The 22,982-nt window shown below is 42.7% G+C and overlaps 1 protein-coding gene across 10 annotated transcripts in view; it reads left to right on the top strand.

The window, feature by feature from the left end:
* KIAA1217 (KIAA1217 ortholog) overlaps positions 1-22,982 on the top strand; it is a 433,991-nt gene that overhangs the window by 147,249 nt on the left and 263,760 nt on the right. For all 10 annotated transcript variants that reach the window (XM_077896782.1, XM_077896784.1, XM_077896783.1 and 7 more), the window contains exon 2: positions 7,601-7,884. In XM_077896782.1, the coding sequence (XP_077752908.1) occupies positions 7,771-7,884 (114 nt within the window). In that variant the 5' untranslated portion in view covers positions 7,601-7,770. The remainder of the gene's footprint in view (positions 1-7,600; positions 7,885-22,982) is intronic.

Genomic DNA, 22,982 nt, shown 5'->3' with positions numbered 1-22,982 from the left:
GCGGCCTCAAGAATAGCTCTAATCAATGAGGCTTCCATGGCTGAATGGGCAGCCTACTTAAGTCAACAGCAGCATGAATGCATACTGCGGGTGAGCTGCACCGTGCAGAGGAGGCACTCAGTAGTTACTGGCTGAATTGCATCTAAGAATCTGACACTCCCTTTGAAGGCCATGGGCTCCCCAGAGTGATCCTGGGGCATTCCTTGGGATGCATGGGCTCACAGCAGCCCCAAGATGCCTGCTTTTTCTCAGGCCCCTAAGCTCTTGAAACCCCTGGGCCGGCAAAGCGTTATCAGCCCTCCTGCTTGCCGCCCCCCTCCCCCCCAACCCCTGAATCCCCAGTGTTTCAAGATAGTATTTATCTGCTTTGGTGGTAATCATTTTGCAATAAACAGATGTATCAAACCCACATACAGTACACCTTGAGCTTGCAAAAATAGCGTTGGGAGCCCCTGCAGAGCACAAGCTTGGGGAGTCCCAGATACTCAAGTCTTTGCCCAGAACTCTAAAATTGCCCCATCAGTCTTTGCCCCTTACCCGTTTTATCCTTCAGAGTACTCGTTACACATTTGTTTATTGTCTGCCTCCCTGATTATAATGTGGATCCTCTGTGAGGCAAAGGAATTATGTCTATCTTGATCACAACTTCAGTGCGTTTCCTAACTCCTTTCCGGGTATGGAGGAGGCACTCAATAAATATTTTTTGAGAAGGAATAAATGAATCATCTGACCATGAGAGATGAGATGATGAGACTTTTCTGGAGAGTGGATAGGCTGTTCCTCTTATGTCTAAAACCTATACCAGAAACCTTCTTTATCACTTACTTAATTTTTAAAGCTTTTAAGGTGAATATATATAATGGTCTAATTTCAGCTGTAATTTCTTTTTTTTTTTTAATTTTTATTTATTTATGATAGTCACAGAGAGAGAGAGAGAGGCGCAGAGACACAGGCAGAGGGAGAAGCAGGCTCCATGCACCGGGAGCCCGATGTGGGATTCGATCCCGGGTCTCCAGGATCGCGCCCTGGGCCAAAGGCAGGCGCCAAACCGCTGCGCCACCCAGGGATCCCTCTTTTTTTTTTTTTTTTAAAGATGTTATTTATTCATGAAAGACTAAGGGGTAGAGAGACAGAGACATAGGCAGAGGGAGAAGCAGGCTCCATGTAGAGAGCCCGATATGGGACTCGATCCCGGGACTCCAAGATCACGCCCTGAGCCAAAGGCAGACGCTTAACCGCTGAGCTACCCAGGTGTCCCTCAGCTATAATTTCTGTGCCAATTGGTGTATGATGTATGGTGTATGTATATCCTAATATCTGTAGGATATTAATGCAAGAACTGGCCAACCAAGGAACCCTGCGGGCCCCCCAAAAGAATATGTGGTATGTATTAGGTAGGCTAATTGTAACAACCCTGAAATCTCTGTGGTTTAGCTCAATGTTAATTTTTTTGAACACAGTGGAATGTGGACATTCCTGGCCAGGTGGATCTCCTGAGGGCCCATCTTTAGGCTGATGGGGATCCCATTCCCCAGGGCCTTGACGGCTTCCACTGGAGCTTTTGCATTCACCCAGCTAAAGAAGAAAGAGAAGGAGCACAGAAGATTATTCAGGAAGCCTGGGGGCCAGTACTAGAGGTGCCTGACATCACTTCTACCCACACTGCATTGGCCAGAGGAATTAGTACAAGGCCCCAGCTTGATGAAGGATACTGGAGTAACAGTCTTTCCCTGTGGGCAGCAGGAGGACATTATGGTTTGGAGACATAGATGGACAAAATACTGTCACTGCCACAGTAGGTCCGCGTAGGTAGTACAGCCAGACAGTGACTCCTCACAATGTCTCCATGACAAGAGGGGATCTTGGCCTAATTTTAAAAGCCATACCTTAGAGATAACCACCAAAGAGCCACTATAAAGAAGTGAGGAGGTGGCTTCTCTGATCTTCACTGGGGAATAAAAATCTCAGGGAAGTGCTGTTGCTGGCTCTCAGGGTAGAAGGCAGGTGTGGGATGTCTGAACCATGCAAGGTCTCCTATCCCTCCTGTAAGTCCACCCACCTGCCTGGGGCAGCCTGACCAGGGCCGGAGGCCACCTCGCAGCTCCTGTGGTCTCCTGCCTGCGGGAGAACTTGCTGCATCTCAGCCAGGAAGCCCTTTGAAACTCAGAAGATTCTCTCTCCAGGCACTTGGGCCCCGCATTCCTCCCGGCTTCTGCTCACAGGAATGCTCGATGGGCTGCTCTGTGCCCGAAGCTCCTGTTCTGCTGCAAGTGAGCTGCAAGGAGGAGTGGCCCTGGGCGCGGCAGGAAGGGGAAGCTGGAAGCCTTGTCTTCATGCTACAGCTTCATTATTTGTTTGACACGGATTCCCAGAATAGCAAGCGGCCCACCACACCCATCGTTACATGTTAGCACCCAAGTGCATTCCAGGCAAGAAATAGAACTGTATTTCTGTGTTGATGGCTTTGTGGATAATGAGGACTTGGCGGGACCCGGCTCTCTGACTCCATGGCTGTGGAATTGTGGAATTGTGACTAAATGCCCTTGGCCTGGTCCCCTTCTTGGTAGTTTCTGTCTCTGCTTAGTCGTTCCGCCCCCCCCGCCCCCCGCAAAGATCGTGTTCTCCCCAGATGACTGAAATGGTGGACTTGTCCCTTCTGCTTCCAGCGTGGGGGTCGGCAGCTCCCGAGGACCGCACCTGACCGCACCTGACCGAGGAGGAGGAGAGGGCTCAGGGGCCGGGGATGCCTGTTCAAGTGGCTTTTCATGGAACTTGGGGTTGGGTGTAGGTGCCTGAAAGGGTGGAGCAGGTGCCTGGTGGTGCGATGGGAAGCAGATGGGGCCCAGAGCTGAGGGAGGCATAAGCTCCGCCGGGATGGGCTATCTGCCGGGGGGCTGTGCATCTGGCTGGCGGTGCATTAGCCATTGGGGCCCTTTGCTGCTTTCTTCCAAATCGCATTAAACCTTGTTAGGTGGGGATCCCTGGGTGGCTCAGCGGTTTGGAGCCTGCCTTTGGCCTGGGGCCTGATCCTGGAGTCCCGGGATCGAGTCCCACGTTGGGCTCCCTGCATGGAGCCTGCTTCTCTCTCTGCCTGTGTCTCTGCCTCTCTCTCTCTCTCTCTCTATCTGTCTATCTCTTGTGAATAAATAAGTAAAATCTTTTTTTTTTTTTTAAAAAACTTGTTAGGCAACTGGAGACATTTTATTTTTTTTAATTTTTATTTATTTATGATAGTCACACAGAGAGAGAGAGAGAGAGGCAGAGACACAGGCAGAGGGAGAAGCAGGCTCCATGCACCGGGAGCCCGATGTGGGATTCGATCCCGGGTCTCCAGGATCGTGCCCTGGGCCAAAGGCAGGCGCCAAACCACTGCGCCACCCAGGGATCTCAACTGGAGACATTTTAAAGATTTATTTATTTATTTATTTATTTATTTATTTATGATAGACAGAGAGAGAGAGAGAGAGAGGCAGAGACATAGGCAGAGGGAGAAGCAGGCTCCATGCACCGGGAGCCCGACATGGGATTCGATCCCGGGTCTCCAGGATCGTGCCCTGGGCCAAAGGCAGGCGCGAAACCGCTGAGCCACCCAGGGATCCCCAACTGGAGACATTTTAGAAGAATCCATGAAAGAGAGTGAGAAAAGGGAAAGTACCATAAAGTTGACCTGACCTTCTAGCGCAAAGGGTTAGGAACAAACGGGTTTAGAGAGTCAGCGAGTCGGAGCTGCTCCAAGGTGACTGGTGGCAGAAGATTGACTCTGAACCCCGCCACTCCCCCTCCTGTTCCTTTCCCAATTTATCTGAAGGAAGGAAGCGGAAAAGTCTTTTTCTGTCTCCAAGGGGCTACTGTTCTGGCTGTCTTGACCTAATCTGGGGATCCTTGAAGGAAACCAAATAGTTCTTGTGAGTCCATGTGTCAGACCAAGGCAGAATGGAACTTTCTGGCCCTGCTACTAGCAGAGGTGCCTGAAGGTTTAGCTAGCCACATGGGTGTCTGTGTGTTTGCCGGTGTGAAGAAGTCTCCTTTCCCTGGGATTCAATCTTGCTAATGAATCTAGCTGTCCCGGATAATTTTAAAAATATGTTAATGATGTCAAAAGTAATCTTAGAAATCTGTACAAAAGTCAACAGTGTTATATCAAGTATACAACAGGTTTTTGGCTAATAGAAAACTCATGTGCACACATACACGCTCCAAAAGCAAAAGCTAAACCAGATTGCACACTATTTACCAACCTGACATATGGCATTTTCTGCCTCTAGCTTTATTCAGTGGGTCCTGTCTTCTATTTCTTTTTTTTCCAAGAAGACACCACAAAAAAGGGAGCCATTGTGTGAGTCCATGTAATGAGAAGGGAACCAAAATAAATGATAGTTAATCCTTCAATATCTTTAAATCAATAGTTTCATCTTCTTCCTCCTCTAAATTCACTGCTGAAACTAATGAAAAGTAGGGGAATTAACCAATTTGGCTATTTTTTCCTCCCTTTCCTCATCGGTGTCTGATGGAGATGCTATAATTAGCAACTTAATGAGAAGTGAAGGGTAAACAAGAAGAATTATTCCCAGAACACTCTTCTAGGGATGGAAAACCAGAGTAGGAAAACCAGCCTGAGTTTAAAATGTTTTCTATGCCTAACCAAAGAGTGTTGTACCTAGAGTTCTGTACAAAGACGTTTCTAGACAAAGAAGCGGGAAATGCATTGGTAGCATTGCCTTTAGATGAGCTAGTTTATGCATAAACTGGACACTCCGGATATCACTGGTGTAAAGTTTTGTTTCTTTATCTAGACTCCCATCTAGAACTTGCAAATACTGGATCTCTTTTTCTACATGTAAATTTTTGAGATAAGTAGTGAGCAAATGAGCTCTTATTGGAAACTACTTAAAAAAAAAGTTACAGGGATGCCTGGGTGGGTGGTTGAGCGTCTGCCTTCAGCTCAGGTCGTGATCCCGGGGTTCTGGGATCAAGTCCCACATTAGACTTCCTGCATGGAGCCTGCTTCTCCCTCTGCCTGTCTCTGCCTCTCTCTGTCTCTCATGAATAAATAAATAAAATCTTTAAAAAATAAAAATAAAAAATTGGGTAGGTTTTAAAGGACTTAGAGCTAGCAGACTGCATATCTCATACTAGTCCAACCATCTCCGGTTTATTAATGAAGATAGTGAGGCTGAGATAGATCACATTATATAGTCTAAGTCTAGAGTAAAAAGCAGAACTCCCGAGACCCTGCTCTGCTTTTCCCTGGGAATTCAGGGAACAGGGACACGTTATTCCACCTGCATCCGTGTAGTATGTAAGAACTGCTCCTTATGAAGAGAATCTGAAGGCTTCTGAACATTCATAACCTTCTCTCTCTATTCTCATTCTTTAATAATATTTGCCTGTTTTTCAGGTAACTAGAGAATGCAAACCTGACACCCTATCTGCCAACCATTGAAAATGAATACAGATTCTCTATTCATGTCCTGTAGGTGAAGCACTGTCATTGCCTGACTTACTTGCTCCCTTCTAGATAGAAATCAGTTTGTTCCTAAAGGCCAGGTCAGAGGCAGGGTCAAGGCCAAGGGTCTAGGTCAAGGCTGTCAGAATGATATCAAAGCTCTTCCCTTTTCACTGTGTGTTTTGTTTTATGTATGTATGTATGTATGTATGTATGTATTTATTTTTAAGATTTTATTTATTTATTCATGAGAGAGAGAGAGAGAGAGAGGCAGAGACAAAGGCAGAGGGAGATGCAGGCTCCATCCAGGGAGACCGACATGGGACTTGATCCCGGGACTCTAGGATCAGGCCCTAGGCTGAAGGCCAGGCGCTAAACCGCTGAGCCACCCGGGCTGCCCTTCACTGTGTGTTTTACAGACCCCTTCAGGTGAAATGTGTCCAGGCCTTTACATCCTCTCCATTTCTACCTGATAATAATATTAACCTAATAATATTTTATTGTTTTATAAATTTATTTTTTATTGGTGTTCAATTAGCCAACATATAGAATAACACCCAGTTCTTATCCCATCAAGTGCCCCCCTCAGTGCCCATCACCCAGTCACCCCAACCCCCAGCCCACCTCCCCTTCTACCCCCCCTAGTTCGTTTCCCAGAGTTAGGAGTCTCTCATGTTCTGTCTCCCTTTCTGATATTTACCACTTATTTTTTTCCTTTCCCCTTTATTCCCTTTCACTATTTTTATATTCCCCAAATGAATGAGACCATATAATGTTTGTCCTTCTCCGATTGACTTACTTCACTTAGCATAATACCCTCCAGTTCCATCCACATCAAAGCAAATGGTGGGTATTTGTCGTTTCTAATGGCTGAGGAATATTCCATTGTGTACATAGACCACATCTTCTTTATCCATTCATCTTTCGATGGACACCGAGGCTCCTTCCACAGTTTGGCTATTGTGGACATTGCTGCTAGGAACACTGGGTGCAGGTGTCCCAGTGTTTCATTGCATCTGTAGCTTTGGGGTAAATCCCCAGCAGTGCAATTGCTGGGTCGTAGGGCAGATCTATGTTAAACTCTTTGAGGAACCTCCACACAGTTTTCCAGAGTGGCTGCACCAGTTCACATTCCCACCAACAGTGCAGGAGGGTTCCCCTTTCTCCACATTCTCTCCAACTTTTGTGGTTTCCTGCCTTGTTAATTTCCCCCATTCTCACTGGTGTGAGGTGGTATCTCATTGTGGTTCTGATTGGTATTTCCCTGATGGCAAGTGATGCGGAGCATTCTCTCATGTGCTTGTTGGCCATGTCTATGTCTTCCTCTGTGAGATTTCTGTTCATGTCTTTTGCCCATTTCATGATTGGATTGTTTGTTTCTTTGCTGTTGAGTTTAAGAAGTTCTTTATAGATCTTGGAAACTAGCCCTTTATCTGATAGGTCATTTGCAAATATCTTCTCCCATTCTGTAGGTTGTCTTTTAGTTTTGTCTTTAGTCTTTTGCTGTGCAAAATCTTTTCTTTAGTCTTTTGCTGTGCAAAAGCTTCTTCTTGCAAGATGCATCCATGAAGACAAGAGAAACAAAAGCAAAAATGAACAATTGGGACTTCATCAAGATAAGAACCTAATAATATTTTAATGCTTTCTTAGTTTATGCTAATGGGGGGACTGGAATTTTTAGGTGGTTTACAAATCAGTGATTATAATAGCTACTTTTGGTCTTGGGGATGAAATAAATGTCTCAGAAACCACCTTCAGATTATAGAAATATAAAAGTCCTGTTACCAGCATGACATTGTAATTAAAAATAAAGAAATAATCAGAATCACTGGAGTTAACTTTTCTGTAATTACAGAGGAAGGTAAGGGGTAACCCAGTTGCCTGCAAACTAGTGTGCCCAAGTGTTCTCATTTTGAATAACCTCAGAGAAAGAGTCAGAAATAGCCCACCTTTTTCTGCAACTTATTTTAGTGTGATTTTTTTCCTATTTCCTTTGATTGTTGATTTTTCCCCCTTCTTTCCCCCCAGAAAATACATCTGCTAGGTGACACTTATACATTAAAAGCTGCCACAAACCCTCTTGGTATTCAGTAAATGAGCTTTGTAGTGAAATATTCATTGTGAACCATATTTTGTTTTTCTTTTGTCTTTCAGAACAAGGAAAAAGCAATCTACATGTAACGTCATTAGAAGATGCAGAATGTCGCAGAACCAAGGAACGCCTTTCTAATGGAAACAGTCGTGTTTCAGTTTCCAGATCTTCCCGCAACATCCCAAGGAGACACACTCTAGGTGGACCCCGAAGTTCCAAAGAAATCCTGGGAATGCAAACATCTGAGATGGACAGGAAGAGAGAAGCTTTCCTGGAACATCTGAAACAGAAATACCCCCACCATGCCACTGCAATCATGGGCCACCAGGAGAGGCTGAGAGACCAGGTAGGAACATGTTGCCACTTTGCTGCACAGAGCTCATTCTGAAATGAACATGAGGGCAAGCAAAGTGACCAATAGTTCAAAGGGGAAAAAATAGTTGAGTGGCTTTTGCCCACCTTTGAGTTGTTCCAGATCTCTTTGGGGCCTTGGGAGGAGGAGGCAGCCTGCAGTAAAAGGTTTGACCTGAAGGCTCAGTTCTCTTTATCAGCATGCCAGAGAGGAGAGACCCAGAGAGTATGGAGTTCCCCCAAAAGGAGTGTCCAGATGTTCAACCAAAAATATATCTAAAGTGCAGGCAGTGAAGCGTATTACTTTACTGAATAAACCCTGGGATCAATTGCTGTGCACCCAGATAACACTTGAATGCTTAGCACAGTGAATGAATGAATGAATGAATGAATGAATACATACATACATACATACATACATACATACATTTTTCAGGGTAAAATGGAACAGAGAGGGACAGACAGACTTATGGTCAACCCCTTTTCCTTGGGAAGCTGACAGGGTTCTGTTTCTTCTCTCTTTTTTTTTCCTTTTAATCACAGATGTTTACCTTTTGCATTCTTGGCTTTCTGCTGTCATCAGCTACCTGTTTTCTCAGGTTATCTTGACAGCTACACAGATTATCACCCAACTGCGGCTTGGGATGTTTTTGTTTCTTGGCTGTGTGCAACGACTTTTTTAGCAGATAACACAGTTTTGGAGTTGCAGGAAAGGGACGACCTCCTCTGTAGCCCTCACAGACACGTTATCAAATTGACCTTTAAGGATAGAGAACATGGTAAAGGAAGCAGAACCCACTATGCGATATATGTGGTTGGGGAAGAGGACAGACTGTTAAGGATTTTGACACTCCAGGGAGAGAGGCACATTCAGTATTTTCAGTCTTGCCAGTTAACTGGTTGCAAAAGTGATGTCTAGCTAACTCAGCTTTTGATATCCATGGAAATGGAATTTGGCATTAACCTGAAAACTTTGAACCTATACTTCATCCTCAGTCTCATTGCTTACATTTAAATTCAACCTTCACTTCCCTTAAATCTTTACTAGAGTGCCTAAAAGTATCAAATGAGCTTTATGGACTGTATGTTTGCTTCTTGTTCACCTTGCCAAAAGGTGGCAGACCCAGAAAAGGAGAGAAGAACCAGGAATCCTGGTTGATGTCCAGCAGATAAATTCTTTAGTAATTAAGAAAAGGAAGGCTGTTTTCATTTCAAGCATATATAGAAAAGACACCCTATTTTATTTATTTGTTTATTTATTTATTTATTGTTTTCTTCTACAGTTTTATTGAGATATAATTGACACACATAAAAATATCCCTATTTGTTAGTTGCTAGTAGGATCAATATCCATATAAGTAATGTGTCATGTTTTTGTGAGGTGCCATTCTTTATCCAAAGAAGTTCAGGCTGAGGAAACTCAAACTCAGAATAGCTATAATTACACAGTTTCCTAAGGAAAAGTTGGAATTTGAATCTGGCTAAATCTGAACCCAGAATCCTTGGTTATTCCACTATTATGTAAGTTGATCATTGCCTGTAGAACAGATAGTATAATGAAAACAAAATTCCTTCTAACTTGCTAGTTTTTGACTCATCTAATAATTAAATTGATATAAGACAGATTAACAGGAGAAAAACAAACAAAAGTTTAATGATATGTATACCTACTATGTATACATGGGAGAGACCCAGGAAAACTGAGTAACTCCCCAAAATGGCCAAAGCCATGACCTTAAATATCATGTTCAGCAAAAGACCAAAGTAGATGTTGGGGATGGGAGTCAGTTATGGGAGGTTACCCTGCAAAGTAAAATAAACAAGGATAAAGTTGTTATGACTTAAAATAATTAAGATAGTGGGCCTGGCTCAAAAAAAGAGCTACTACCAGAAATTACTTTTTTTCTCTGAAAGACCTATCTGTACAGCAGGGCAAACATCTATCTAATTACTGACTATCTCTTCTTATTGTCCTATTAATTACCCTCCTCCACTTTGAAATCCCAGACCTCAACCGCATTCTTTAGCTCAGGATGGCATATAAGTCTCAACCGACCCAACATGTCCTTGAGTCTCATATTTACATGGGGCTCTCATATGTACATAGTTAACTTTGTTTTTCTTCTGTTAATATGCCTTATGTCAGTTTACCAGCCGAAAAACGTGGAAGGTAAAGGAAAATATTTTTCTCTCCAACAGTCTACATGGGGCATAAGGGACATGGTGGGGATATGTGTGTGTGTACGCATATGTGTGTGTGTACGTATATGTGTGTGTGTGTGTGTGTGTGTGTGTGTATGACTATGGGGAAAGGGCTGAGGGCAAAGGAGGTTAGGAAATGCATAGTGTGTTGAATGAGGAGGGAAAACATTTTTTTAAAGTGAGAAATGTATTCATTTTGCTGAGAAATTGAGAAATTAGTATTTCAAAATGGTATTTTCCATGTTAAAAATATCTGTTATTATCATTACTGTTATTGTTTCTGATCTCATAATTGTTGTTACTGTTTTGATGATGGTGGCTTTGGCTAAAACTCTCACATGGGGAGCCTAAATATAACCTGAAGGGTGCATGGTATCAGATGACTGGGAATAATGACTACGGCTTAGTGGCTTCAATCTCTGATCTCTTATCACATACATCTCCGCTACAGGTGTCCTCTGCCATGGCTGGTCAGCTGTCCCTTTACTGGGTACTCAGGATGAATTCTTGTGTATTCCAAGCTGGAAAGAGGAAAAGATTCTGATGCGTGGATTTGTATATACATTTTTCATGTCATAGATGAACCCTAATCAGCTTTGTGAACAGTAGAGATAAGCTCAGATAATGGTTTAGGAAATTTCTATGGACAGCGCTTCAACTTCTGGCTCTCCCATTCTTTTTCTCCCATTTCCTCTTTCCTGTCCTCTTCTCCAGGACACCCTTTGTTCCTCCCTGACCTTCTTTAAAATGGATTATTCCAGGCTTCCTTTGCAGGAAGATCTTATGACTAGCTATAAGGAGGAATTCAGATAAACAGGTCTGACCACTTATCTATTATTGAGGTTCTAAATACCACATACTCTTCTGGTGGCTGTTTTCCTGGCTGCCTCCCAGAGAATGGCCTTAATGAAAAGAGTGCCACTGGAGGAGTTTAAGAATTAGGTAGTAACCGTGCTGCATCTAGTAACTTTCATGAAATACCTGGGTACTAAAGGAATCTCAGTTCCAATTCCTTGGTATTAAACATAAGTAGAATTAGAGCATACTTTGCATTCCAAAATCTGAGTTCAAACACTGGGAGATTTGTGGTTGAAAACATGTATTTGAGCCTTTGAAGGTAAGTCAACAAGAATTTTCTTCAGTCTCAATTACTGAAAAGAGGTTTCCTTAACCCCCTTCTACTGTCTTCTAAAAATGCAGATGACCATTATTGCGGCATAATGCTTATCCGCAGAGTAGTAGCTGTAATGGCCCTGACCCCCCCAACATACTTGTTGAGGCAATCAGAGTATGAAGTTACAACACCTGGCAGCTAAGGGTTTGGCAATGGGGCCAGGCAGAGCTGGATTGGAATCCAGCCTCTACCATGGGCTAATCGTATGATCAGAGCTAATGGTTTCATCCTTTTCTGTTCCAATTCCCTTATTTGTCAAAGGACAATGACAGCAATATCACATAGGGTACTGAGAAAGAGATGGATCCTCTTACTGTTTCAATGACAGCTCCCAGCATTACAATATTCTTCTTTTCAAATTAGTGTTTAAAGTCATTTTACTTTTTTTTACCAGCATGTATTTGAACGCTTGCAGATTTTTTTTTCCATTGTCAGAACATAATATTATTACATTTCTGAAGCTATTTGTACATTTTCGTCATTAAAAGCTTAAAATTTGGATTTCTTTCACTTACTCATACCATATATATTTATTTGGCACCTACCATGTAAAGGCGTGACGAGGCACCATTAAGTCAGTAAAAGAAATAAGGCATTCGTGTACAGATACTGATCCATCAAGGGACACCTGGGTGGCTCAGTGGTTGAGCGTCTGCCTTTGGCTCAGGTCATGATCCTGGGGTCCCGGAATTGAGTCCTGCATCAAGCTCCCTGCACGGAGCCTGCTTCTCCCTCTGCTTATGTCTTTGCCTCTTTCTCTGTATCTCTCATGAACAAATAAATAAAATCTTAAAAAGAAAGATAATGATCCTTCAAGATCTGGCCCACTTGTCACATCTTCTGAGTTGGTCACAACATCTTGCAGTAGTCATATTGTAGTATCTAATCATGCCTTTACTGTACTTCTCTTTGTTTTTCTTTCTCCTATATAAAATATGCTTCTGGAGGCCAAGAATGCTGCTTTAATTACCTTTGTAAAGTCAGCATTTAGAGAGTATACAACCTAAATGAAGCATGATCATTTTTCATTGAATGAATGAATGGTGATCCAATGTATTTTTTTAAAAGATTTTATTTATTTATTCATGAGAGACACACACAGAGAGAGAGATAGAGAGAGAGAGGGAGGCAGAGACACAGGCAGAGGGAGAAGCAGGCTCCATGCAGGGAGCCCAACGCGGAACTCGATCCTGGGGCCCCAGGATCACACCCTGGGCTGGGGTGGTGCTAAACCGCTGAGCCACCCGTGCTGCCCATATTTCTAACATGATTAGAATGTGATAGGTCCTATTGGAGTGGTACAGACAGAAGGGTGGAGAATCCAAGAATTAAGACTTTGGGAAGTCAGAAGAGACTGAGGCTAGGAAGCTAAGATAAGAGAAGCAATTTCCTTCAAGTCAAGAATCCACTGTTTGAACAAAGTCAGAGTTCCTCAAGTCTGTGGTCTTCCTCTGTAACTGACTTGGGTGTTTACTTCCTCCACCTTACTTTTCCTAAGCTTTGGTAACAAAATTATGTATATCACAGTGGGTCAAGCAGTAGAGACATTCTGTTGCCATTTCTTTAAAAAAGTTAAATCTTGGGGCACCTGGATGGTACAGTGGTTGAGCATTCAACTCTTGGTTTGGGCTCAGGTTGTGATTTCGGGATCGTGGCATTGAGCCTAGAGTCGGGCTCTGCACTCAGCAAGGAGTCTGTTTAGGACTCTCTTCCCCTCTCCCTCTGCCCCTCCCTGCAGCATGCACATGCACACACTCACTTGCTACTCGCTCCCTCTCTCCCTCCCTGTCTTTCTTTCTTTCAAACAAATAAATCTTTAAAAAAATAATAAAAAAATTGGGGCACCTGGGTGGCTCAGTCAGTTAGGTGTCTGCCTTGGTCTCAGGTCATGATCCCAGGGTCCTGGGATGGAGCCCTGCATCAGGCTCCCTGCTCAGTGGGGGGCCTGATTCTCCCTCTCCCTCTGCTGCTCCCTCTGCTTGTGCTCTCTCATTTTCTCTCAAATTAATAAATAAATAAAATCTTAAAAAAAAACGAAATAAAAAGATAAATCATTCAATTCCAGAGCATACGAGATAACCATAGAAAATAGATTCTTGTGTATATTTGACATTGAAAGAGTTACTTTTTTTGAAGTCGCTCTTAGTTCAGAAAGGTCTCCTGGTCAGCAGTCTCTCAGCCATGGTCGCTGTAACTACACAATTTGGAAATGCTCTTCTTTTATTCCTCCACTGATAAGCAAATGTCCAACTAGCTCTCACTTACAGAAACCAGCTCTCCACTCCTAGCCTCAGAAACTCTTCTGAAAGTAATGTTTTCATTTTTATTTCCAGTTACCCACAGAATTTCTGTTCAGTTAACTAGGTCTAGAGTACCTGCTTTGTGGTTACAGTTCATTTATGTGTATTTCTGTATTTCTATATCGAATGTAGTGGAACTTTAGAGGGAAAGAGTAATACATTTTAACTTGAAAGTTTACTGTGTCCTTCCATTCAGTACAGTGAGTAAAAGAGATATAAAGGTGTATTTTCCTTTGACAGGAACATAGTGGAGGGCTAAAATAAGGAGAGTAATGAAGAATAATGAATAATAAAACTATCTGATATGGGATCAGGAAGGCCTCCTGGCCAGGGCCAGGGCTGTGCTGCTGTCTGAGTGCCCCTCAGGGCTTCCTGGTGCCTCCTCACCAACCAGCCTCACCTTTGTGCTTGTTTGGAAACAGCACTGGAGAAGTTTTCTCAGTGCCTGGTTGGTTTGGCGCCACTGACCATTTTCTCTCCCAAAGTCCATTCCATCTGGTGCTCAAATGTATGCTGCCAATTGTGAAAATGAAAATAAGGAAAATATTTATTAGTCTGTTCATAAATACCCCAAGTTCTGGTTTACTCTATTTTTAACAACTCTAAGAAAACGTGATTTATTGGTGAAGAGTTGTTCTAAGGAATTTGGAACGTAGGCTTTGGATCAGACTCAACATTATCTGTTCTTTTGACTGACATCTCCTTTTCAGAAGGTATATACTTGATTTTATCAAGAATCATTGAAAATTGCCCAGTTGAAGACAGAGGAAAAGAGCAGTCTTAACTGCATTTGAATCAGAAGAGCAGGTCTTAAGAATCAAATACTTGAGAAGCAAACACTACCCCCTGTTCCCTCAAAAGTCACTGAAAAAAAGTTAAGAGCATTAACAGTGGAAAGAGAGAGAAACATAATCCATCTGGAATGAAACAAGGAAATGATCAGGACCCATGGAATGGTTTTGGGCGACTAGGGAATGTCTTTGTGGAGGCTCGTGTACACAGAATGTAGAAAGTGGAAGTAGAGTTGATGATGAAGGGAAGTTTGCTGCCGACAATTTGTATGATCTTGACCTCACCTTCCACAGATAAGAGCTTTCTGGGCAGAATAGAGGGTTTATAATAGAGGGGAGACAGTGATTACCAGATCACAACACAGCCAGTCACGGAAGGCCTGTGATTTAAAGAGCTTTGCTGGGGCACCTGGGTGGCTCAGTTGGTTAAGTGGCCGACTCTTGGTTTTGGCTCCGGTCGTGATCTCAGGGTTATGAGATGGAGCCCTGCATCAGGTTGAGCACTCAGCAGGATATCTGCTTGAGATGCTCTCTCTGCCCCTCCCCCACTCTAAAAATAAATCAATAAATCTTTAAAAAAAAAAAAAAATAAAGGGCTTTGCTTTATGCCACCCAGGCAGTGAATCCCACAAACTGTTGAGTGAGGGTGGCACACTTTTAGGGCAAAGCAAGTAACATATTTTTGTGGAAAGGGCATTTGATGTCACAAACCAGAGATGAGGGTGCCAGCCACTTCTTCTAATTCTTCCCTTCTGCATGCTGGTTTTCAATAGCTAGCCCACCCCTCTTAAATTGGAGTTATAATTCAAAAGAAGCCAATGGGAGATGTATACCTTTAGGCTGATGTATTAGCCAGGATGGTCATGATTATGCTGCATAACAAGTAAACCCTGTAGGGGCTTTTTGTGCCATGACACAAAAATAACTCACTTCTCGCACATGCAGAATGTATTGTTTGGGCATCTCTCTGGAGAAGCTGCCCTTACAATGACTTAGTGATTCAGGCTACTTCCAGCATGTAATGATGCTGTCTTCACACACAGATTCCAAGTCTCCATGGCACCAAAGGAAAGAGCCCTAATGGTCTGCACCGGCTCTTAAATATGTTGGCCCATATGTCACTGCCCTTTATTCTAGCATCTTGGTTTTACTGGGAAGTTTGATTTATCCAGATTTTGGCTGTGGAATCTGACTTAGAAAGGAAAGTCCCTCCTCACTTTCATATATCAGCTTCCCCAAATGTAATGAATGGTTTTATCAGCACATAGCACATCCCATATATAGTGATTTTATACTTATCAGTACAATAGCATTCATCACATTTATATCTTAGAAATATATATTAACACATATTTACACCTATATGTAGTGGCATTTTTAACTTACTTTTTTAAATAAAGATTTTATTTATTTATTAATGAGAGGCACAGAGAGAAGCAGAGACATAGGAAGAGAGAGAAGCAGGCTTCTCGCAGGGAGCCCCATGCAGGACTCGATCCCAGGACCCCAGGATCATGCCCTGAGCCAAAGGCAGATGCTCCATCACTGAACCACCCAGGCGTCCCTTCTGACTTACTTTTGATGAACTTCACAGTATTATGACAGAGTTTCAATCACACTGGTTTACTCCTCATTCAGTAGATCTCAGGGTATCAGGGTGTACCTTTGGAAATTGATGTAGTCCCTCTGTGATGTGTGAAAACTCCAAATTATTCAAATTTCATTCTTTTTTTAAGGTTTTAAGTAATCTCTACACCCAATATAGAGATTTCAAACCCTGAAATCAAGAGTCACATATTCTACTGACTACACCAGTCGGATCCCCCAATCAGATTTTTTTTCTATCACATGTGTTCTAACTCGATCATCCTATGTATGTGAAATGTTTGAAATTCCCAAGTATGCATCTACATTCATGGATGTGTGGGTCAGTGAAGCCTGGAAAGTTAGATGAATTGGAATTAAAGGCACACTGGGCATAGACCTGCATTAGTGAAGCCTCAGGCCATAGTGAATGTGTAGGATAAAAGGCTGAAGTTGTAGAGGAAGCAGGTTTTAACCATTATACATGCTTTATAAATAAATGAAGATAAATGAAAAGTTTAGAAATTATACTGAAGCAACAGACTCAGTTAAGAAATTCCTCTTTAGAGCTATTGATTTATTCTAATCCAAAAAGAAAAAACGGTGGGCGAATAGCCATGTTCAGTAGCAAGAACCTGTTAGCTTTTGGAAGCAATGACGGAGTATGCATTTACCAGGCCAATTTCTTGCCTAAATCTTAAGGAAAAGGGAAACCATTTCTTGGCAATTAAGAAATCTGATACAATGTATATGGAATAAATACTCCTAACAAGCCGCAGACACGCTTTACTCTGATGACTGTGAACATGGAGAATGTTAGTTAAAGGTTCCACGTTTCTTTAGCACTGTTTTCTCAAATACTGTTTATAGTGGTGAAAAAGTGGAAAAGACTGCAGGGAAAATATATTATTGGCATCAGCTAAAATTGTGACACTCTTGCTCTTTGCACATATTGTCGCGTTTTATACTCCCAACAATGCTGTGGGACAGGCAATATTACTAACTCCTCAACAGAATGCAATACTGAGGCACAGTGTAGTTAGCTATTGTTCAAGGTGACACAGCAAGTCAGTGTGGCAGTACCAGGATTTAAATCCTGTGATCTGGCTGTGGGGGTTCTTGCTCTTTACCTCCAGATCACACCATCTCTCTGTTGAATGGCAAAACCGAAAGACTTGTATCTAAAATGTTGAGAAAATGGGGAAGGACGAAAACGGGGGGACCAATTTGGCCTAGTGTCCAGAACTATGACATTTGATCCAAGAATGGCTGAAATGCCCACCTCCTAATTAGATTGGCCTTCAATAATTCCTGGCAGAAAAGGAATTTGGCACCAAAGAAGCAGTGACATAAATAGTGATAAATATCTACACAACGTAAATGTTGAGAAGATTTTATTTTTTCCAGAGCAACACTTCCAAATGGAAGGATTGTGGTGTCATAACAAAATTACAAGTTGTATTTAGAAGATTTATATTAGTGTATATGTGAGTATGTGTTTAATGAAATGCTAGAGCGTGTGAATAAAGACTATGATAAGATTGAAAGAATCAGTACCAAAAAAAATTGTCCTCAGAAATTTCAAATCTTCACTATGTTTAAGAGAAGTCAGAATGTGATCAGAAACAATAGTCATCCAAATTTGGGCGTGATGAAAAACATTGGGGAAAAAAATAAGCAGAAAGAGCAGTCTAATATTTAACAGATGATGTTACTCAAGGGACCAGATGAAGGAGCTAGCTGGAAGTGTTTCCCAGAGGACTGATATTTTTATTGTGTCTTAAAAGGGAGGGAAGTGCATTTCCAAAGGTTTGGAATATTACATAGTAGGACATCTTGTGGTGGCGGGGGGGCGGGTGCTCGGTGATCAAAAAGACTAAATTCAAGGGGTTCCAATTTTACTTGCAAAATTGACTTGAAGTTGACATTAATCATAGAGAATGCAGAAAAAGAGAAAAAAGAAGATCATTCATAACACACAGCTTTTGATCCATGCTTAATTGGGTGCCACCAACCTCTGCATTAGCTTTCGTTTTAATTAGTGTTGTGGAAGAGCAAGAGAACAGTGCTATATTAAGAGGAGCTCCGAAAAAAAAAAATCAAAATAAGATTCTGCTGGAAAACCTGCTAAGGAGTGTCTGGGAGTAGGTGGACAGCAACGGGGAGTCAGAAACCAGAGTGTAACTGTGTGGTGGCAGGAGACACCTGGGATGTGGGGATCAGCAGAACCTAGAGAAAACTGCCACCTGATTAGATGCAAATTTTCAGTATTGAGGAATCCAAAAAAGACCAATGTGATTCAGTCCAGCACATCGATGCAGAACTCATATTGCAAGTGTCTAAATTGTCCTTCTGCTTCTCATGCATCAAGCTTACGTCTTTGCCATTATTCATCCTTCCTGCAGGTGTTTTCTTGGATTAATTCAATCAGATGGTTGTTTATCATCGACCTACACCATGAGCTCGACATCAGGCAGTATATATAGAGTGCACAATACCTGCCCTGCCAAGGATACATCTGTTTAGTGGGAAGAGTACCAACTTTGGGGTCCCATATAAGTGAGTTTTTTATTTGCTGGGACACTCTTAGCTGTGGAGTGTAGGTAGGTGAATCATCTGTTTTCCTGAGGCTTTTTCTTAACCGCAGAAATGAGAACGACAATACTGTTGTGGTGAGGATTACATGAGATGATACATCCTATCAAACAGCAGGTGGGCAATGCATGTCAAAACCCTTCTTATTAAGGAGAGCATCATCACTGAGAAATGAGGGCAGTACACTTTAGGGCAGCCTGAAACAGAGTCCGTTCTAAGGTGCCATGATTTAGACCAGCATTTTGTAGAAATAGATTCTACGCAATCCTAAATCCCCAGACTTGTTGGTAGCTGTTTGGGGAATGGAGAGAAAGTTTCTAATTTGGGAATATTTTTGGTTAAACAAAGTTAAATGAATTTCTACACTGCAGGACCCACCGATCAGATCTTTTAATATGCTAAAAGGTATTGCAAGTCACATTTAGAGATTTGGGAGCAGGTCCATAAGGAATGAAACATGGAATGTTTCCCAAGCCTATTTGACCACAGAATTATTGTTCTGAGGACTCTTCTTTTGTGAGACACACTAGGAAATGGTAGGATGTACCTCAGAAGCTTACTGGAGTTCAGGGCCACCTGGGTGGCTCAGTTGGTTAAGCATCTGCTTTTAGCTCCTGTTACAATCTCAGGGTCCTGGCATTGAGCTCCCCCTTACAGGTCCCCCCTGGGGGGGACCCCATCGTGTCATCAGGCTCCCTGCTCAGTGGGGAGTCTGATTCTCCCTCTGTCCCTCCCCCCCTTTGCTCTTGTTTTCACTCTTTCTCTTAAAATAAATAAATAGGATCTTAAAAAAGAAGAAGAAGAAGCTTGCTGGAGCCCAGAGCATTGAGAGAGCAGAGATCTCACATGAAGATCGAAATTCAAATGGTGTCCCTTGGAATGACGGAGGTCTTTTGGAGACAGGAGAGACTTGTCCAGGGCACAGTAGGTGTTCAGCAAGGATATTGATGGATGATAATGTGAAGGAATAGAATGAAGCCTTGGAGGCATTGTGATGGAGGATGGGGGACAGGCAACCTTGAGACAAGAATAGGGCCCCTTGTGAATCAGTGGGTAGGCCAGTGGAAGTGAGGTGGCGGTGTCATTGGCAGGAGGGCGATGTCAGTGGAGTCAGGTTGAGGAAGGCCAGGTTGCATTGGACCCGGAAAGTCAGCAGAAGGCTTGGATGGGCAGGTGCAGAGCAACCCTGTAGCCTTGAGTTCAGAAATGGAATAAAATCAAAGTTGCAAGGTTAGGTGCTCATGCTAGGTAGAGGGACTAGGAAAAGAGCCTGGGTCCCAGCCTGGCAGTGGTTCCAAGTGTCCAGAACGCAGTGCTGGCTTCGGGAATGGAGCTCAGCCAGCATTGAAGGCACCACCTCAGAGATTTGAAAGAAAAATGAGAATGACTTGGTGTCTGACCAGAGAGGGACTTAAGTGCAGAGGGCTGTGGCTGGGGTAGCGGGAAAGGAGAGGACACCCGGTGAGGACCCCATGTTCTCATTCAGCTTCCACCTGTGCCCAGACCTCGAGCCAGTCACTACGCTCTCTGCATCATCTGTACAGAAGTCACTGAAAGACAAGTTGACTGCCACGGAGGCACAGTGGTCATCGTCATGAGAGGAGTGGGTGGAAAGGGACCCACCAGTGTTAACTCCTGGAATCAGCTCATAAGGATGGGATGTGGAGGGGGGAAAAAATCTGCTCTGAGCTCAGTGGGCTTTTCAACCAAATTCTCTAGGGTCTTCCTTTTAAAATGCTCTCAAGCTTGAGCACCAGTGTCCTTTTTTTATTTAAAGATTTTATGTATTTATTCATGAGAGACACACAAAGAGAGGCAGAGACATAGGCAGAGGGAGAAGCAGGCTCCCCGCAGTGAGCCTAGTGCAGGACTCCATCCCAGGACCTGGGATCACACCCTGAGCCAAAGGCAGAGGCTCAGCCGCTGAGCCACCCAGGCGTCCCTAGTCCCAGTGCCCTCTTGCATTCCTCTCTCAGCATCTTTGTCTTCTCGGGCCTGTCCTTCCCTCTTCCTTCCGGGCCCCTGATCCGGGGTGCATGCTGCCCCCGCTGGGCAGCTGTGGAGGTGGATAGGGCCCGATGGGTAATGTGGGGGTAGCGTGGGTAATGTGCATGGAACTTTGAACTGAGGTGGTGCTTTTGACGGCGTGGGGACAAGTGCTACTTCCTGCAGTGAGTTGTGTCATGTTTGCACCAAAGGAGTATTTTGGGGTACTGGAAAGTGCAAGGACTTTCCGCCACGAGCACCTCCTGAGGTCACAGCTGAGGCAGTCGCCAAGCTGGCTCAGACAGCAGGGTGCTGAAGGGCGAGGAGCAGGTGTGTGTGGGGGTACGGGGGTAGCGCTTGTTCCTGAGACACAAACAGGCTGTATGTGTTATCAGTACCGCTGACTCGGTCCATCTTTTGGGTCCTTTGTCTTCCTTCTGTCCCTCCTGGCCCCCCTCCCTTACTTTAACCTCTTTCTGTCCTTTTTGTTTTTAAACACTGAACTCAACAAGAACATTCTTCTATAGGAATGTGTGTTGAGTATTAAGAGGACAAGGACCGTAACACCTGGGTGGCTCAGCGGTTGAGCATTTGCCTTTGGCTCAGGGTGTGATCCCGGGGTCCCAGGATCGAGTGCCGCATCGTGCTCCCTACATGGAGCCTGCTTCTCCCTCTGCCCAAGTCTCTGCCTCTCTCTGTGTGTCTCTCATGAATAAAAAAAATCTTTAAATAATAAGTAAATAAATAAAAGTGCGAGGACCATTGCTCTCCAAGCCCAGTGAGCTCTTGCCCCATGTCCCTGTTCTTTCTCCAGTTACTGCACACAGCATCTGTTTTACTGCCTAGGTAAGAACCACAAAGTTTAGGTCTCCCATAAGTTTTAAGAGCAAGTGTCATTTTTGTACTCTATTTGGTTTCCGTTTTATTGATTTTTTTTCAAAGAACCAGTTTACATTTTTAAAAAAGATTTTATTTATTTATTCCTGAGAGATAGAGACAGAGACAGAGACAGAGGGAGAAACAGGCTCCTCACAGGGAGCCCGATGTGGGTGGGACTCGATCCTGGAACTCTGGGATCACACCCTGAGCGGAAGGCAGATGCTCAACCGCTAAGCCACCCAGGTGTCCCAGTTTACATTTTTCTTCTCCAGATTATGGTTTGCTCTTTCCTGGCTTTTAGCTTTTTTCAGAATTACCTGCCTTTTCCTGGTCTTTAAAGTTGTCTTGGTTGTCTTTTGTAATTTCTTAAAATGAGTATTAAGTTCATCTATTCACAGTATTTCTTAATAATGAAGGTATTTAGGGGCATTCATTTCCTGACACCAGATTGGGCTGTGTCTTGCTGTTTTGTATGAAATATTTCCTGTTTCATTGCTTTAAAGAAAATTCAAAATGTCTTTTTTGATTTTTTCCTTTGATTTAAGGGTTTTCCAGGAATATTTCATTTTCAAATAGTTGAAATTCTTCTTTATTTATAATTTTATTAGGTGTGATCAAAGAATGCAGTCTGTAAAATTCCTCCTTTTTAATTAATTTAAGGACTTATTTACATTTTTTGAAGAGTCAAATACACAATGTTTGTAAGTAGTCTATAAATATTCTTTAAAAAATACCTATTTTATGTTTATCATACATATATATGATACATGTACACACATATATATCAGGTTTCTTCTTTGTTTCATTTATTTTGTCTTGATCCCTATTTTTCTAGTGTTGTTTCGATTTTGGGGGGTTTGGTTTTTTTTTTAAGATTTTATTTATTTATTTATTTATTTATTAGAGAGAAAGTGAGAGAGAGAGTGAGCAAGTGGTGACAAGCAGAGAGAGAGGGACAAGCAGACTCCCTGCTGAGCAGGGAGCCCAACTGGGGGGCGGGAGGAGCTCCAACCCAGGACTCTGGGATCCTGACCTGAGCTGAAGGCAGATGCTTAACAGCAAAGCCACCCAGGTGCCCCTGTGTTGCTTAGTTTCAAAGTATCATATAAAGTCTCTCACTATCAACATATTTTTGTCCTCTTCTTGCATTCCTAAGAATTTTTTCTTTACAGTTTTTTAGTTGCCTTATTTGTTGCAAACAAATTTATGATGACAATTCCTTTTTCATAAATTGTCTCTACCAAATGATCTCTGTATTCTGTGTATTAATAAACTTTTCTTATTATTAATACTGTCACTTTTGCTCTATGTTTGTTTGCATTTGTCTGATATGTCTTAACCCATATTTTCAAATTTTCATTATTAACAATGAGTATGTTGATTAGAAATTACATATAAATTGGTTTTGCTTTTTTAGCTCAATTTCTTAGTCTTTTTCTTTTAATGGAGGAATTCAGTCCATTGGTATTTAGTATAATACTCAGTGAACTGTATATTTCTTCATCTTAATTTGACAGCAGATATGTCTCTTCTTTGTGAAATCCAGTTCACGCTCAGTAAATTCTAAACAGTTACTCAAGTT

The sequence above is a fragment of the Canis aureus genome, chromosome 5 (assembly GCF_053574225.1).
Source record: "Canis aureus isolate CA01 chromosome 5, VMU_Caureus_v.1.0, whole genome shotgun sequence".
Lineage (NCBI taxonomy): Eukaryota > Metazoa > Chordata > Mammalia > Carnivora > Canidae > Canis > Canis aureus.
Note: the sequence above shows the minus strand (reverse complement) of the source record. Positions and strands in the feature narration are given on the sequence as shown.